Below are 17,899 nucleotides of genomic sequence, written 5' to 3' on the forward strand. Positions count from 1 at the left end.
AGCTTGGAGAATAGCAAGAGCTAAGCTTCTGTTCATTGTATATGGCACCTGCTTAACTAAAATCCAGTGAAACCTCCTGGCAGATTGTATTCCTTTATTTTCTAACCTGCCTTCCTGCTACGGAGTTATATAGGGATGAAGCTCTTCAAAGGTGGTATTTTAACATCTAAAACCTTAGTCACAGTAATAAGTAAGCCCTCTAGTATAGCAGTGGCTGTAGATAACTAGGACTCATCTTTGAACTTACATGGTAGGGTTTGTTTGTTTTTTTTTTCAGATTTCAGGTAATGCTTTCCTTTACCCTAAATGACCACATATTCAATCTTGCAGAACCAGCAAGTCCCAAGAAGAGACCACTAGAGGAAACAGAAAAAGAAGAACCTGCGCCAAAACAACTGAAAACAGAAAATGGAGATGACAATCAGTAATACTAAATTAAATAAAATTTTTAAAAATTAGCGGTTTTAATGTTCCATTTTCAATAGGTTTTAAAGACATGCCTCAGTTCAGGAATTTCTTGGCAGAAAATCTAATGAAATCCACTTCAACGTCAACCTACAAGTAGAGAAAAGCTTCATTTTTTGGGGTTACAGCTTTCTTTTTGTTTATGAAGCATGCTTACTCCTAACATACAACCCTGGAAAACTTTTATATTTATAGTTTTGTTTATACTGTCAGATCCTCTGATTTTTTTTCTGGCATCTCATTCAAATGTAAAAGGTTTTGGACTCTGTAATCTTGTGGTTATTTGAACAGCAGCTGGCAATAAATTCTCAAACTGCTTACCATTGAAGTCTGGTTAATGTAGTATAACACTGTAACTGTCAAGTAGCAAAGGTAAAGGGCAGCAAGTCACCAAGAGCATAGGTACAGCTGAATAAAGCTTCTAGTCTTTGCACAGAACACTGAAACAATGCTACAGCTGTAACGGTTCTGGCCTTCAGCATTTAGTTCAGTCTAATTACCAGTTGCAGATAGGATCAAGCAAATGGCTATTAGGAGTTGAGTCAAGGAGGCTGCCCTTAGCTTATCACCTCTAGTTACAGGGTTGGCTTTAATCTTTGTGTATAGCTTTGACTGGCATTATAATGATTCCTTTCAATTCTTCAGCTACACAATGTAGTAACAGCAATGGAACCTGATGCTTGAGAGTGCTGCGAGCATTCCTCATCCAGTACATATGGCCCCTAAAACTTGAATTTTCGTAAGGAGAATTTATTTACCGCAGCATTTTCTCGGTTATGTTTTTATACTTACTGATTTCTTCTTATGGAATTTGTATGATGCTGGTAGGTCAAATCTAAGTTCTGTGAAGAGTACAAAGAATACTTGTTAGACTAGGACGATTTTTGGTCACTTAAACCCTACATCCATGTACTTCTGTTTCTAATGCCCACCTCTGTTGTGGCTTGTTGTGATAACTTTGGATCTCTGGAGTAGACGATGACTGAACATTTAAGCTGTCCACATCAGACAGTTAAGTGGATGGCTGAAATGCAGTTGTGCTTCAAGCACTTGTGCAACTTCATGGCTTAAATTCCACGACTGCATAAAGCCTCCAGCTAGGGCTATTTAAGAATAAGGAAGATACTTATACAACTGCCAAAAATATTTAGGTGACTAAGGACAGGATGCGTTTTGTGTGAGAACTGACCTGTGCTTTGCTTTTGTTTTTTTTGCAACCGTCTCCTTTTGAAGCAGGAAGGGAGGCAACTTCCCCTTGAAGACAAAATCTAGTCCAGGAAGAAACCTATTTCTGCACAGAGTATGTATTCCTCAGAGGTTTATCAAATGCCTGCTTGTATTCTAGCCAGGTAGCAAGATATGAAAAAACAAAAAGTCTTTTTAAAAAAGACCTGTGTCATCTCAGTGTTAAATCACAAGTAAATTTACCTCAAGCTGTCATGAGTGGCTAGTAGTGTTATAGGTATTGCCCCCAAACAAAAGGTTGGGTTTTTTTTCCCATTAACAACAAATTAATATTACCTGCTATGACTTCCATCTTCACTTCCCATTCATCTGCTTTCTTTTGAATGTGCTAGAATATTAAATAGATACAGGTAAATTTAAAAGCTCACTTCTACACTGTCTTATAAACATCTACACCCTTGTACTTCTTAAAGAAGTCTCCTGTGCTTCTGATTTTCAAGCTGAAGCATTAGATCACATTCTTATCTTGATGTATGTAAGATTGTAGTTATTTGACATTTACTGCAAACATACCCCATAAAGGTGTGAACAAACCAGTGAATCTTCAGACATCATTAAATGCCAGCTATCTTGTTGCTTGGTTAATGCTTGCCGTACTAAAATCAAGGACTTACCTGCCGTGTTGAAGTTTTGTGAAGGGAATATACAGCTGTTTTTGCCATTTGTAGAGCAGTTTTCAGAAAAATCATATCGATTCCTAAAAGAATGATGGAATTAATAGCATTGTTAAATGGAAGCTTAAAGATTTGCTTCTTTTTTTCTGGAATAATACCTATTTAAGAAATAGTATTGAATACATTAGGGTACGGAAAGAATTTCTAAATCTTGCCCAATTGCTTTTGGTAAAAGAAAAATGCTAGGGATATGAAATAGCTAATATTGTTTATTTCAAATCCAGTGGCTCTTAGCTACAATGTTGAAGCTGTTAATCTGTACTTAAGAAGCTGATTCCAGATCAACAACATGCTAGGTAACTAGAATAGCTAACTAATAAAAAGGGAGATGTTTCATTAAAAGCATTTCCCTTGCTACTTTGTTTGTAATAATTTCTAACTGATTCTAAGAAATACTAACCTTTATTATGCTTGGTACCAAATGGAGGGTTCATAATAACTGTGTCAAAAGCATCTGACATGCTACCAGATAAAGAACAGATATCACACTGAACCATGTTGATGTTTGTAAGCTCAAAGTCTTCAATATTGCTATTAAATATTTCCAGTGCATCTGCATCTATGTCAAATCCCACACAGAATCTATTAAAAAAAAAAAAGTATCACATATTAGTCTCCTACAAACTACAGCTTTGAAAGGGATCCAGGTACACAACTTGTTTTGTCTAGGAAATGTAGCAAGCATACATTATAAATTCAGTGCTGATAAAAATTCAAGTAGTTCTGTTGCCATTTCTCAAATCCAATTTTGTTAAGGAAGTTTCATGAGTTCATTTAATGCTTCAAGGGAAAGCAAATATTATGACTTTAAAATTCATGACAGCTGTCCATCACACTCACAGTAGGAATGGTTATTGACAGTCAGAACTTATTAAATAGCCTGATTATGCACCAGATTATATACTTTATGTGAGTGTAGTTCAGCATTGCTGTTTTAATCTTACTTTCTACTGTTCTATGCCAGAAAAAAACATAAGCAGAACATAGCATGAAATACTTACCCTGCTCCTAACATTGCACTTCCAATGCTGAGCATGCCACAACCACATCCTAAATCTGCAATTGTTTTGTTTTCAATATCATCAAAAGTATTGTGAATTGTATAAAGCATACACGCTGGGGAAAAAAAACAACACAGGTGAATAATATCAAATATACACCTGATTAATCAAGAAAAGTTATGCCTGCCTTCAGAAAACTCTTAACTAAGGGTTTCTTGTAATGCAAAATTAAGCTGATATTCTCACCGCCTGTAATTCTCTTTCATTTATATGTGAAGAGCCAAAAACATTCTGATGAGTTGTACAACTCTCAGTTTTTGTTGGAGAGATTACATATAGAGCTTTGAGTGTTGTTTGTGGAAAAAGTATGCCTCTAAATTTGTTTGAAGAAAAATGATAGAAGGACGTAAAATATTTAAAAAAAACCCACAATTAAGGTATGAAGGAGTGTCTCTATATACACTTTTATTGGTTTTGTGTGTCATGAAGTAAGTCCAAGCCAGCTTTTGCAGTTAGACATTAAGATGCTTCTATCACATTATTTTTTAAATCAGTTTATTTGATTTTGGGATTGTACATTACCAGTATACTTCTAAATAATTACATTCTTGTTCGAAACAATTTCTTAACTACTTTTAGTGTAAAGTCTTCAAAGGAGATAATGCAGAAGAAAAAACCTTTTTTAATGAAAAGTGCTGATGAAGAACTAGCAGAAGAGACAACAGTGCTGTGGGTCACCTCTACCTGCGATATGAGGTCTTGTTGGATACTGTTCGAGGAGTAGTTTTGGACTGTCAAAAGTATCAACTTCTTGAAGACAGCTTTCCAGTTCTTTAAGCTTTAATTTCTTCATGTTTAAGGTTTAACTAGAGAAAATAGTGCATAATCAGTTACAATAATAGAAATAGAGGACATATTATCTTAAACTATTTTATATTTAATATCCCCCAGGATTCCTCAGCATCGGCCGGGTGTTCCCATGCAGCTGTTTCCCGGGATGCAGCTGGCGGCGCACTGATGACGGACAACGAGCGCCGGACCGCGGCAGCGCCGCTCCCCGCTGGCCCCCGGGGTTCCGCGTCTACCGCCCGCCGCCCAGCCCAAAGCAGGGCAAGGATCGAGCCCCAGCGACCGCCACCAACCCCCCCAGTTCGCCTGGCCCAAGGTCCGTGCCCGCGGCCGCTCCCCCTCACCACAGCCCCGCACACGGCCCCGCTCTCCGCAGCCCCGCCGGGCCGGGCCCGCCGCGACACTTCCGGCGCCCCGCCCCCTGCCCGCCCCTTCCCGGGCTGACGGGCACCTGCGGGGATGAAACGCAGCGGGACTTCTCCCTCAGTTCAATTAACAAGCGGGAGCTGTGGTGTCGTGTATTGTAAACACAGGACGTTTTATTGCAACCTCACGTGTCATCGCTGCTCGGTGCCTGCCATGGCCCGGTCTGCAGGTGTGTCCCCCGGCGGTCCCGCTGCTGAGCGCCCTTTAGGGACAGAGCAAGGAACAGGACTTCTGCCCGGCCGGTGGGAAGGGCGGTCGTTGAGGAGAGTAACAGATATACCTACTTTTCCCGTATTTTTCTTCCTACGATCCTGGTGGGAGACGCTGCACACACCACGTGCCCCACACTGCCTGCCCTTAAGGAACCGCAACACATCACAAGCCGCCGGCAGGGAGCAGCGGCAAAGCCAGAAGACAGGCAACTGCCTTGGGGCCCGTTGCTGTCGCCTAGAAGGTTACTCTCCTTTAGGGACAGATTTTTCTTCTTACGTTTTCCACTGCACAGCTGAAAATCTGTTTACCGAGATTTAAAACAGCCGATCGGTGTGTGACGCACGGTCACTCGCGCTTTCTCCCGCTGGGAGTGCGCAGGCAGCCGCACGGCGGTCCCCGGGCGCGGGACTGCGGACAGCCCGGGCATCCCGGGGTACAGGGCTGCTGCCAGAGCCCGGCGCTGCTCTGCCCTCCCAGCGGGGCCGCCTCATGGCAGCGAGCGTGGAACAGCCGGCCCGAAGCCTCAGAGGTGCCTCCTGCGGCCCGGACACGGCGGCGCCGTCTCACGGCACCCCCTCCACGGAAGGCGCGGCTCGGTAACAAACGGGTTCCGCTGCCGTGGGGGGCCGCCGGCCGGCCGAGCTGCACCCTCCGCGCTCTGTGGGGCTGCCGAGACCCCCGACCGGCCACCACGTTCAGAGCCCGCGGGCACCCACGAGCCCTGCGTGGGCGGCGTGGGGCGCGCACCTGCGCGCTGGGAGGGCGGCGGGAGGGCAGGGGCGGGGGAAGAGGAGGGTGGTGTCAGGGGAGGGGAGAGGCGGTGTCGGGGGGAGGGCGCGGGCGGCGGGCAGGGCGCCGGTGCCGCGGCTATCGCGAGAGGGCGGCGCCGCGGGGCGGGGAGCGGAGCGAGGGCGGCGGGGGGAGCGCGGAGCCGGAGCCCGGCGCGGCCGTAACGGCCCCTCGGTGTCCCGTCATGGCGGGGGCCGGCGCCGGCAGCCGGGACAAGCGAGCGACGGCGGCGCGGCTGAAGGCGGCGCTGGGCGGCGAGGGCGGCGCGGCGGCGGCGGCGGAGCTGCGGGCGGTGCTGGAGCGGGTGCTGGCCCCGGCGGCGGGCCCGGGCGGCGGCGAGGCGGCGGGCGAGGCGCTGGAGTGGTGCCGCTGCCTGCTGTCGGGCGGGGAGCCCTGGGACAGCTTCGTGCAAGCCGTGCGGGCCTACGACCCGGCCACGCTGTGCGGCCTGGTGTGGACCGCCAACTTCGTGGCCTACCGGTGCCGGACGTGCGGCATCTCGCCCTGCATGAGCCTGTGCGCCGAGTGCTTCCACCAGGGCGAGCACGCCGGGCACGACTACAACATGTTCCGGAGCCAGGCGGGGGGCGCCTGCGACTGCGGCGACAGCAACGTCATGCGGGAGGCCGGGTGAGCTCCGGGCGGCCGCGGCGGGGCGGGCGGGCACCTGCCGGCGGGGGCGGCCCCGCGGGCGGCGGAGCCGTGCCCGGAGACGCCCGGCGGGAGGGCGCGAAGGGGGGCACCTGCTGCCTCCTGGGCCGCCTCTCGCCCTCCCGGGCTGTGGGTCGGACCACGGCGGGCCGAGCGGGGGGGCAGCCCCGCCTTCCCTCCCGCCGGCCCTGGCCGCGGTCCGGCGAGGTGGCCTTGTTGATGTGTGTGCGCCGTTTATTGGAACGCTCTGGCGAATCTTGTTGCCCTTGCACCGAGTGCCTGCCTCCAGGAAAGTTGATAAGGCGGAGTGCATGGGAGGCAGTACCTGTCAGCTTCCAGCTAGCAACCTTGGCCTAGCACGGCCAGCCGTGAAGTGTGTCAAAATACTTTGGGACATCATGTGAGCAGATAAGCCAAAGTGAACAGATTGAGTAACAGGGGAGCCATTTTTATCTGATTTCCTAGTCTACAGTTCATCTTGCCACCTTAGCTTTAAATCGAGAAATTCGGTAATGCTTGGTTGAGTACAAAGGCAGGATTTTGTGGAAGTTAAGGGTCTTTCGTACTCTCTAAGCACGCAGACCTATTGGAGGCAAGACTGAAGTGCCTGGTCAGAAGAAGAGGAATGTGGTACCTCATTAAACCCTCCTTTGTTTGCTTTGTACTCAATGGTAAAAGGAAAGATCAGTCAACCAGTTACTGGGTGAAGGTAATACCTAGCCAGTTAACTTCAAATTTCACAACTGAGTGTCTTTTTGGAGTTCCTTGTGTTCCTGTTCATTCACCACAGAGCTAAACACTTTACCATATGACCCTTTGGAGTGCTTGACTGAGGCCTCTCTTCTGACTAACTTTCTAGAATAGTCTGTCTTGACTGTCTTAGCTGGAGTGAGATGGCATGCTGTTGAATCCTGAGTTGTGGTATACCTGGCACTAAACTTCAGGAACATACAGAAATATTAAAACATTCTCCTTGTGTTTTTTTGAATTTACAGTCTATAATTCTGTGTCACTCAATCAGCATCTTAAGATTCCTTCTATTTTTGCATTTATTCTTAGAGACTTCATTAATTCTTCTTTTTTCTGTTCCTTGAATGTTGTTGTCTTGGCTTCAATTCCTTGTGTCTATAGTCACCATTTTCCTGCTCTAGGCCTTGAGGTAGCTTCATTCTTTGTTTCTTATGTTTCTTTCCCTTTTTTTTCCTCATAGTGTCTGCCTTCATCATTTATTCATTCTTCCTTGTTGGTGGAATCTTTTCTTATTGATAGACTTCCTCCAGTGGAAGAATTTTTTTTCCTCCTTTTGTTTTCATTAATCTTTGGTGGTTTCAAGTGGCTACTGCTGAAATTTCTTTCTTTATTGGTTCTTTTTCAAATTCTGGTGATTCTATTTTCATCAGTATCACTGAAGTAACAGTTCCCCTTGATCTTGAGAAGTAGAAAAAATATTTAATGTCACTTCTTCACTGTTCATTGTGGAATAGACTTAGGGCTCCACTTAGTGGCAGGATTTTAATAGAGCACAGACAAATTGAACTACTTTAGGGTGAATATTAAGAATAACTTCTGATACTGCTTTCATCCTGGAGTTCATAGCTTTCAGAGTTGACCTTTCTTATTTTAAAATTTTCTTCTTGAAGAAAGATGGTTTAATAAAGAAGAGATAAAAATGCTTAAATTTGCAGTGTAAACAGATGCAAACCCTGAAGAAGTATGAATATTCTCCTTGTATCTATTTACCCTACTTGTTACCTTTGGTGGTAGAATTTGGGAGTAAATTGTCTGTGTGTGAGGTAGGTCTCTTCAGGAGTTTTGATTATTAGAAATAAAGAATTACACAGTATTTGTTCAGAAACAACAGTTGGCATTGAACAGTAGATTTTCCAGTCCTCATGGATGTATAAGGAGGACAATACAGGACAGCATATGGGGTGTCTGCATTTACCATAAGGTCACTTCTGCTGATGATGATAAGAATTGATGTTATTGCAATTAAGTCAACTAGAAACTTTGTTTGCTGTGCAAGACAAAGTAAATTAAGCTTAAACCAATGTAAAAACATTGTGTGCAAACACACTTGGAGTTTTACCTATTGACTTGAATTGCTGTAATGCGGCATGTTTAGATAAAGTGATTTAACTTTGTGTATACAAATCAACTGCACAATTACAAAGGTAATGCTGTGCCTGTTAAAGTTAGGAGGCCTTCATGGTAGACTCAGGAAAACTGCAGTGTGTCTAGCCCGATATAACCTTGGCCACTACAGCCTAGGCTTCTATTAATAGCAAGGGAATCAAATGTGGAGCCTACTTATGAACTTTATCTACCATCTGTCTGCTCAGATAAAATTTTGTGTAGATACTGTATATGAATATTATAGGAACATATTTTGTTTCTCTTGGTTCTTGTTATCTGGTTTCCATGTTCAGAGTTTATTTATTTGGTGCATCTCAAAAAACACTCTGAGGAAGTCTTAGTTAACTGCTCTGCTATAAAGGACATCTCTCCAGTTTAGAATCTGAAATATCATTTTCCTTAGTGTGACCACTGTACATCGAGAGATGGTTTGGTCTGGAGTATGAGGATGTCTGTTTTAATCTTGTGCTACTACTTAAATATTTTAGAGATAACTGTTGGGTTTTTGTTTCTGATGGTTTTATAAAAAGCTGGAATATAGTGTAATAGATGGATGTTGACTTGCTTTAGGTACCTTGTGTGATACTCATTTGACTTAAAAAAATCAGATCGTCACATTTTTGAACCTTTGGATTTTCATGCAGATTTCAGTGTTCTTGATGATTAAGTTAATTGTAGTTGGTCTGATCTATTAGAATGTAATGTAGACATTAGAAAATACCAAGTTTGTAAGTGTGACTGCTTCTTAAAGTATTAAACACTCTAGCTGTGGCAAAGTTGAATAGATTTTAAGATCCATTGATATGTCGGTTGGTGAAAATTGTTTGTTGTTGTCTTCCATGTGGTATCCAACTATTTGCAAATGAAATTTAGCAGCTCCTTCAGAGATAATTAATAATGTTCTGAAGAAGGCAAAATCTTCACTTCTAAAGCATTCATAGTAGACATATGTTCATAGTCCAAGTGAGTTCATATGTTGGGGAAAGAAAACCCCATGTGGCTGGACAGGGGAAAATTCAGACTGGAGTGGTTTTGGTTGGTAGCTGGTCTTGTTTTATAGTGAAACGTAATAGATTGTAAAATAAACTTCAAGAAAACCCTATGCCATATGATTATAATAAAGCTTATAACTAGTCAGTGATCTGTCATTGATGAGTACCATCCTGTTTCTGTGGCTATCTTGTTCTGATTCTCCTTTAAATCTGGAGACAATAACTTGATAGAGAGCCTCTACATTTGGGCTATTGCATTCCCCCGTGTCCTGTTTCAGAGTATGCTGCGCTGTGCGTTGACTTATTTGTTAAATTAATCATGTGGGAAGCAGATGTTTTAGTGCTGCATTACAGTGCAACAAGAATAATATCTCCATGAAGAGTTGCGTATCCTGAAGACCAAAAAGCCAGGTTAAGAATTTCATTTAGCAGGCTTTTGCATTGATGTTTGCTGTGTATTTCACAGTAGTTATGGCAACCGATGGCTCCATCGACATAGTGTTGCCTTCTCTTGTGACTTATATCAAAGGGACTAAGGCATTATCAATTTCCACTTGCAGCAGTGGGCTGTTTCTTTATCAAGTGAAAAGTCCTATAGTTATAAGAAGGGTAATTGTTATAGATCGATGGTGTATGTCGCGTGTTCAAAAGCACTTTCATGTACTCTAAACTTTCTGCAGTCCTATCTCTAATGATCCTTACTTATCTTTCAGTTTAGCTCTGTGTCTTAAGAGTATGAATCACTGTAGGTTTCGTGGAGATCTGTTGGAGCTACACAGTTTCAGTTTATCTCTCTTGGGGACTGATGTATCTGTTGGGTCTACCAGAATCCCTTATGAAAAAACTGGTCAATTCTCTTTGCCTCCTCTTGCTGCCAAAAATGAGAAGTATATTCTTAGTTTCTAGGCTGCTTGGTTTCTTTCTGCTTTAATTTGTTTAGAATTGACTCTGTTTTTTCAGTGCATTAAAATGTTTGCACCTAGCAATTGTTACTGAATAGTTTTACTTAAATTTACATTTTGGATGGTAGATATCTACATTGATGACCTTTGCCACTCTGTCCCTGTATAATTTTTTCCCTCCTTCTGACTTGATTCCTTATCCTTTTTCAGAGGTAGTTTATGGCCTTGGCCTTGTTGTGCTGACTGGGAGCTATGAGAGATTATATTCTATTTCTTTTACTTTCTGTTTCTAAGTAAGGGTAAAGGACCATTTTCATCTTCTAGACTTGTGAAAACTTTAACAAATAGAATGACAATAAATGCAAGCTTGTTGTTGAGAAAGCTATTATTACTAGTTACTTTTGGATGCATTCTGTGCATGTTCATCAGGAAAAGCTTCTTTTATCATCTTGGATTGTATCAGTGTGATCCACTTAAGATCAAAGAAGATCTGCTTGTGGCTGAGTTCAGGGACATGCAGGTAATTTTACTGGCATGAAGTGGATTATGTGGTTATTTTATGGAGTGTCTTGCAAGAGTGAATCACCTGTTTAGCATACATATAGCATGCTGCTGCTTTAGCTTGTCCCTTCCAGTATGACTGTCAAATTGTGGTGTTTAGCAATAGACAGGAAGGTTTCGGTTCTCCAGGATCTAGGCTAGGTTTGGTGTTGCAGCTGCCAAGAGGTAAGGGTGCTCTTTTGGAACTTTCTTCAAGAAGTTCTTGAAACAGTTGCTTTATCAACAGGCTGAGACCATACAGGTAGCCAAGGAGTTTAGCCTCTGAGCTTTATGAAACTACATAAAAATATCTGTGTTTGGGGTTGCTGATCTGGTACAAATTGCATTTTTTAGGATCTCTATCAACCCCATGCAACTTTTCAGCCTTTGAAGTCTTTTGAGCTACCAGGGAAGGACTGAGGAGAAATCTGAGCTGTACTGGCTATTAGCTTGGCATGAGAGTCTGGGATAAATCCGTGGTCATATAACTTCCGGTGGATGTGATCTTCAGAACAAAAACTCCACCACGATCATCCACATGCAAAGTACAGGAATTCATACTGGGATTCCCACTGACCACAGCATTTCAAGTTGCCAGGCATTTATAGAGAATTGATTCCCTCTGTCCTCCTTTATGCCTCCCCTATACATAAGGGTCAGTATTTTGTATTGCTGCTGAGGATGCCACAGTAACATTCAGTAGTTTTTGTAGTGCTTCATGTTAGGTCTTCTCCTTGGAAAGCAAAAGAGATTTCAGATCAACGTGTAGATTAAGTCCATCATGTTACACACTCGGCTCACAAACCTGCCTGACTTGATTTCTTTTAAGAATGTCTAATTAGGACTGCATCAACCTCATATTCCAGATGGTTAACAACCAAGTGCTAATTTTGTGTTACTACCTTTAGAACTGTGGCCTGACTAGATGATGTGTACTTTATATGTGCTTCTGGAATAATGTGCAGTTGTTTCAAAGTCATCAGTAAGATGCTCAAATGTATCAATATACCTAATTATAAATATTTAGAAGCCTGAACTATTGCTGAGTTAGTTACTGAACAAACTTGAAGTAAATGATGGTTTTACCCCAAAGGTTTTGCTGATAGGGCCAGTCTGATTTGAAAAACACAACAGTATGTGAAGGCTGAGCTCACACAATACGACAACTGTGTATCTTGCCCAATCCAAAATTGGCTTATTTACTGTGGGACTTGTCTATTGCTTTCTTATTTGCCTTGGTATATATTCAGTTCAAGAAAAGATGGTGTTTTAGAGGTCTCTGAAACAGTGTTTGGTACATATCTGACCTATATAGGGCTGTCAATGGATTTGTTGGCAATGGAAAAAATGTGATTTTGGGTGTATGTTTAGGGAACACATTCCTGAAGAACTGTTGTCTTTTATATCTTTCTTAAGGACAATGTAGGTTGATTCAGATTTCAGACCATGCTTCCTTATCACTTGTAGAATATCAGGAATGTTATATTAAAAAAAATTCTGGAATGGTATCTGGCAACTGCAGGTGATTTTAAATAACAGTATTTTTGTGCCCTCCTCTGTAAAGGGTTCTGGTAGTAAGCTTTGAAAGCAATAAGATGAATTTTCTTTACATTGAGTTACTAGCTATTACAGTAACAAGGACTAAATAATAAACTCAGTTGTCTCCATCAGGATTCATCTCTTTGTTTCTGCATAATGCCTGCACTGATAATAGCTCTGGCCTGAAAAACAGGGGCATTTAACTTTTTAAGAAAACTGCTGATTATTTTATATGCACACTGTCTGTTGGAGGCCTGACCAAAGTGTTATCTTCAGCTTAAATTGATAGCTTTTATTAAAATTCACATCTCTCAGTCAAATCCTGAAGAAATGAAGGTTGTTTTTACGTTTGTCTAGCACTGTGCAGTCACTTAGAACTTTATCAGATGAAGTATTTGGGTCAAGATACTACATGCCATATGTTTGACCTGTTTAAATTTTCTTGACCAGAAAGTATTTTTGTTAAATCTATTTTGAAAACTCGATTTTTGTTCTTTAAGTAGAAGATGTACTGTCTGTGTACTTTAAGGTCAGTAAGTGATGGGACTCTGAAAGCAACTGGTCAGGGAGACTGTATGTGAACTTATAATGGTTTGGGAAGATTGAGGGCCAAGCAAACATAACTCTAATGAGGGCTCTGGACCAAATATTCTGTTTGCTGATCTGCTTGTCTCTCAGACCTACTTCTGGAGTCAGCTGGGAATTCTGCTTTGTGAATGCTGGGTAAGACTAAGAACTCTGCAAAATCAGATCCTAAAAATATTTAAGTTAAGCATCCAGAATTAGAATGTAGATTGTATCTTAATTCTTCTATCTCAATGTCCATGTTTGTGTGTGTGTGGGGGGAAGATGATACCTTTAGGCTTCATGTTGCAAAAGAATTTTGAATGTAAATATTTTTCTTGTGTGCTTTTTTTAATGTTAACCTTTATAAAGATTACTTTTTAAGTTGAGTTTGAAGAGTGTTCTTGTCAATGCCTTCTTTAATACAGTGAAATACTAAATTTAACGGGTCCTTTAAGAAGTACTGTTTTTTTCTCAACTGAGAAGGCTGAAGTTCCTGTTGAAAACTGTATTCTTACATGCAAATGGATGAATTAAGGTAATTTAAAGAATCTTAATATTGCCATTAACAGGATAACTGAGACCCTGTAACTTGTAAGGGCTTTACTTTACAATCGTTGTGATGTTTGAAAAACCTATACCAAAGAGACTGGGTATTGTATTTGTGAAGTTAATTAACTGTGTGTCTGTTACTGTACAAATATATTTCAAATTGTGTGTAGATTGAGGCTTTTCGATCAGACTAGGTAAATGTAAGCTGTACTTAGATGCAATTATGGTGCAGTAATTATATTCCAGAGCATTCACCCTTTCTCTGACGATATTTTTGCAGCAGAAGGTTGTGTTACTCTCTTGAATTGTTCTGTTGTCTATCAAAATGCTCAAATGCAACAATTTTGTGGGTCCATTTAAACACAGGCTCAGCTTCAGCTCTCAGAAGTCCATTCCTTCTCATTCTCACTCTGTTTTTCCTTAAAAAAGACCTTATGACTGAAATTGCCACATCTACTGTTTCTGATTGATAGTGGGTACTTGTATACTAATGAACTCGTTGTAGTTTTATCTACTATACAAGATGTTTACATCTGAGGGCTAACAGACAATAATAGAAATGCTCTTCTGCTGAGCAGCTTTGCCTGCTTTTCCTTTGCACTGGAGCGCTTGCTTTGCTCAGTGTAGCCCCGAGCACCAAGGGAGCTTCTGGTGACTCACTGCCTCTTCCTGCTGTTCTGCAAGGATTGGAATACCTTCTAAGAGTCTAATCTGTGATTTCTAGCCTCCTATCCTGGCTAACCAGCTTTGTCATGAAGGCTTAAAGCCTTGAGAGATGTCCTTTAAAGGTATTTTTGTTTGTCTTTTCTGGAGATGCCATTAATTCTTCTGCTGTGTTTTGTTGTCCTCCGCCACTGACTCTAGTGTCTCTGCTTTGGAGATTTTCTCGTTGGAAGGGTTAGTCTGATGTCTTTTCAGTTGGCTTTGCTTCTTGTCAGAGTCCCTAGTAGAAGAAATGCAAGTATTCAGCTTTGTCTATGAACTCCTCTGTAGCTTGCAGCTTTCATTTAGTGGAAGAGCTGTCATTCCTTGGACCTTGAAGTCAGTACCATATTGATTCACTTTTGGAAGCCTGTTTGGCTGCTGAAAGGAATTTAACCAATGAAATTTAATTACTAGGGTGTGTGAGGGAAACATGCTAAACTTAATAGGAGCAGTAGGTTCATGTCTCTGCATTTCTTTAGAATTGTGTTTGCTGTTGTTAGGGACAGTGGATTCACGTAAAGCATATCAAAGCCTTTTTTCACCAAGGTAATTTTTTAATCCTGTTTATTCAAGTTTTATTTTGAATTAATTTCTGAATTAAGATTTGTTTCAATACATGAACGGCAAAAGCAGGGAAAACCATTTAAAAACTCTACTATTATGTAAAGAATTAAAAAAATCAGTGCATAAGAGCTCTGAGAGGCAATTGTAGCACTCAAAAAATATTTTGCATCTCGCATCTATATTGTAGATTTAGAGTATATAAGAATAGTATTTACTTGTTAGTTTGACAGTGGGGACAGAATCCATACTCTTTTTTTAAAGCGTGTGTTAAATCTTATTTGCAAAATTTCTCTCATTTGAATACTTTGTGGAACATCCTGTGCTGACAGTCACGTGGTATACAGTATGCAAAACGGTCCATTACATCTTTAGAAAAAGCTCAGTTTGAGTATGACTTATTGTTCCTGAATTGAAGAATCAAGTAGAGCTTTACATTCTTTGCCTAGGAATAGATTTCCAGCAGTTTTCATTTGGGTCCTGTCATTGGGTCCCAAATCCTTGTCCCTAAAAGCTTCTGTCAAGAGCGAGATACTCCTAATGCTGCAGCACTATAAGATTGGTGAAAAAGGGATGCTTTCATTTGACAGTCTTATAATCCAGTTGAAAACAAATGACATTTAAACATGGGGAGGCAGGGAACAAAATAGCAAGAGAAAAGTGTGGGTAAAAATAGTCCCTCTATGTGTGCATGAACTTACGTCAAGTTTCTGGAATGCGACTGAAACTTGAGACACTGTGGGATGTAGTGGATGAAGGACTGATCAAATGTTCAAAAGCTGTAAAGGTGTGGCCTGGCTGGTACTGAAGACATTTATCAGCTGTTGTGATAACTGGGGAAGTTAAAAAACTCTCCTTTGAAGCAGAAGAGTTGGCTTCATGGTCAGCCTTGTATCCAGCTGATGTGCTGGTTGGCCAGGATGGCATTTTCCTGCTCTGCCGTGTTTGGGGTTTTGGCTGATTTTGTTCTGTGTTTTGCTCCCTTGTCAGGTGTACAAGGAAAGGGGGTGATGGCACAATGATTCGGGCATTTCAGTGTGATTTTCAAGGAGATGGGTCTTTGAGTGGTAGTGGATTTAATCTAGCCCAGTGAATTTATTTATATATTTTAAAGGTAAATAACTTCTGCTAGCTTAGCTTCTGAGCTGGTTTAACACAGGATCAGTCAAGTGCCAGTGCTGGAACAAATAAGAGGGATGACGACAGAATGGTGGCAGGACTGACCTAGTTTGACTAGGTTGTGCAACTGTAACCTAAAGGGAAGGAGTTATTTTACCTGAAGACACTTCTAAAATACCTTTTAGAAATTTACAGTAGAATTATTAAAGATTGAAATAGTAGGAAAGAGCATAATGAATCTGGAAAGTCTGACATGAAGGTTATTCAGAAAATATTAATGCTGCTTATGTGAATAATAAATTATATTCTAAATTTTACAAATAAGATATTAATGCAGCATAAGAAATCTCAGAATTATATTGGAAGTCATGTGGACAACATTCTTTGTTAAAGCTCAGTTTTTATTTAATTGGAACTTACTGTTTATTCTTTCCTTTTGCTAAAATTAACCTTATCTTTTTGTGAAAAAGTGATTTATAGGTTAGGATGACACATAGAAAACCAAAGGCAGAATATACCTTTGAATCTGTGAAGAGAATAGTGGAAAAAGATTGTGATTTTTGTGTTCATGTAGACCTATATTTTAGTACTTCCACGTTAGATCTTTGGTGAGATAGGGCTTGAATATCTCTGGCTGATGAATTTGCATTCTCACTGAGATACTCCTATTCTTAAACTTCATTGTAGTATAACAGTAAAAATATTTACAGGGAACAGTATTTAACCCGAGAAACATGAACTATGAAAAGATTAAATAAAAGTGTCAGGCTTATTGGGAGAAGTGTTTTATGATGTTGAAATCAAGTCAAAAAGCTTAGATCAAGGTGATCTGTCAGTTAGCTTGTCAGTCTTCTTCTCCAAATCAAGTCAAAAAGCTTAGATCAAGGTGATCTGTCAGTTAGCTTGTCAGTCTTCTTCTCCAATGTTGTTTTTATTTTTGAGCTTCTTCAGAAAAAAATGTATTTCTTATCTAGATTATATCCACTTTTCATTACATTTCCTCCTGCTCCAAGTGTTGGATTTCTGAGGCTTAATGATACCAGGAGAGATTTGGAAAATGTTCCTTTTTGTTGCCTCCTAAAGTCCTATTTTGATAGTCTCTAAGTGTTTTGAAATGTACATTTATGTTGATATACAATTCTTTAACTGGGAGTTAAAGAGGGAGTTCTTTTAGAAGTGTAAGGAACTGATTATGGAATAGCTTTGTCCAGTGATCATGTAACCCACTGAAAAGTTTGTCACAGGTGTCTCTTTTGACGTGTATAAGAAGTCTCAGCTTGTTTCTTCCTTCACACAGCTTGGGGTTTTGTCTCTTTTTTGGTTAAAACCCCTGTCCTAACTCTGAAGACTTTCCAGTCGTTGTCTGGCATTTTGGTTAATAACACTCTGTAAAGCGATAGAGCTTTGAGTATGTTATTAGTGCAGCTTTTGAACCATAGAAACAGAATATGGTTCTTCCTGTAAATTGATGTTTGTATCCCTGCTTTAAGGTTTAGGGCCTGTTATCTGGAAATGGTTTCCTGTTTGGACCTGCTGTAGCTTGTGCATGTGACAGTGAAAGAACTTTTCCTTACAGGGAATTGAGTTTGGGTTCTTTCTTGATTTTTACAGAATCTGTATTAATAGAGCAATAATAGCACACTTTGTAATTTGATAGAGCTTTCTTAGGAATCTCAAGAGAAGACATATTCATAACTCTGTTTCATGTAAAGTTGAGATAATTCATGGACTGATTCAGAACTGGCACGTTTGTGTTGACTTCATGGAGAGCAGAGCTGCTTGTTTTCTGTGGAGGGAAGCCTTGTGCTTAGCAGAAACTGGGATTCAGAATGACTCTACCTGCATGTTTTGTTACAGTGGCTCCCTTAGCTTGCAACTGTAACCAGTGAAAACATCTTTTGACAGAATGTAAAATATATGAGGGGGATGGTGGGCTGTAAAAAATTTCAGAACACACAGCATAGCAATTCCTTCCT

At 41.2% G+C, this 17,899-nt stretch overlaps 3 protein-coding genes across 11 annotated transcripts in view; 2 read left to right on the top strand and 1 right to left on the bottom strand.

Annotated features, from left to right (window-relative positions):
• The window catches only part of SSB (small RNA binding exonuclease protection factor La), a 29,216-nt gene extending 28,434 nt beyond the window's left edge, over window positions 1-782 (top strand). For all 5 annotated transcript variants that reach the window (XM_027911561.1, XM_027911560.1, XM_027911562.1 and 2 more), the window contains one exon: window positions 331-782. In XM_027911561.1, the coding sequence (XP_027767362.1) occupies window positions 331-428 (98 nt within the window). In that variant the 3' untranslated portion in view covers window positions 429-782. The remainder of the gene's footprint in view (window positions 1-330) is intronic.
• On the bottom strand, window positions 451-7,935 carry METTL5 (methyltransferase like 5). Of its 3 annotated transcripts, none has more exons than XM_027911574.1 (8): window positions 7,924-7,935; window positions 4,130-4,251; window positions 3,386-3,500; window positions 2,785-2,966; window positions 2,325-2,407; window positions 1,987-2,038; window positions 1,258-1,307; window positions 451-555 (listed from the first exon to the last, which is right to left on the bottom strand). In XM_027911574.1, exons 2-8 carry the CDS (start codon window positions 4,236-4,238, stop codon window positions 502-504), a joined length of 645 nt encoding a protein of 214 aa, XP_027767375.1. In that variant the 5' UTR covers window positions 4,239-4,251; window positions 7,924-7,935; the 3' UTR covers window positions 451-501. The 3 variants fall into 3 exon arrangements, with proteins under 3 accessions (XP_027767375.1, XP_027767374.1, XP_027767373.1); XM_027911573.1 differs by lacking the exon at window positions 7,924-7,935 and adding an exon at window positions 6,141-6,237; XM_027911572.1 differs by lacking the exon at window positions 7,924-7,935 and adding an exon at window positions 4,579-4,627.
• Window positions 5,832-17,899, top strand: part of UBR3 (ubiquitin protein ligase E3 component n-recognin 3) — a 108,917-nt gene continuing 96,849 nt past the window's right edge. For all 3 annotated transcript variants that reach the window (XM_027911537.1, XM_027911538.1, XM_027911539.1), the window contains exon 1: window positions 5,832-6,292. In XM_027911537.1, the coding sequence (XP_027767338.1) occupies window positions 5,847-6,292 (446 nt within the window). In that variant the 5' untranslated portion in view covers window positions 5,832-5,846. The remainder of the gene's footprint in view (window positions 6,293-17,899) is intronic.

This window comes from Empidonax traillii, unplaced genomic scaffold (assembly GCF_003031625.1).
Source record: "Empidonax traillii isolate 1590-97213 ecotype Southwest subspecies unplaced genomic scaffold, ASM303162v1 scaffold33:size3420811, whole genome shotgun sequence".
In the NCBI taxonomy this organism is placed as follows: Eukaryota; Metazoa; Chordata; class Aves; order Passeriformes; family Tyrannidae; genus Empidonax; species Empidonax traillii.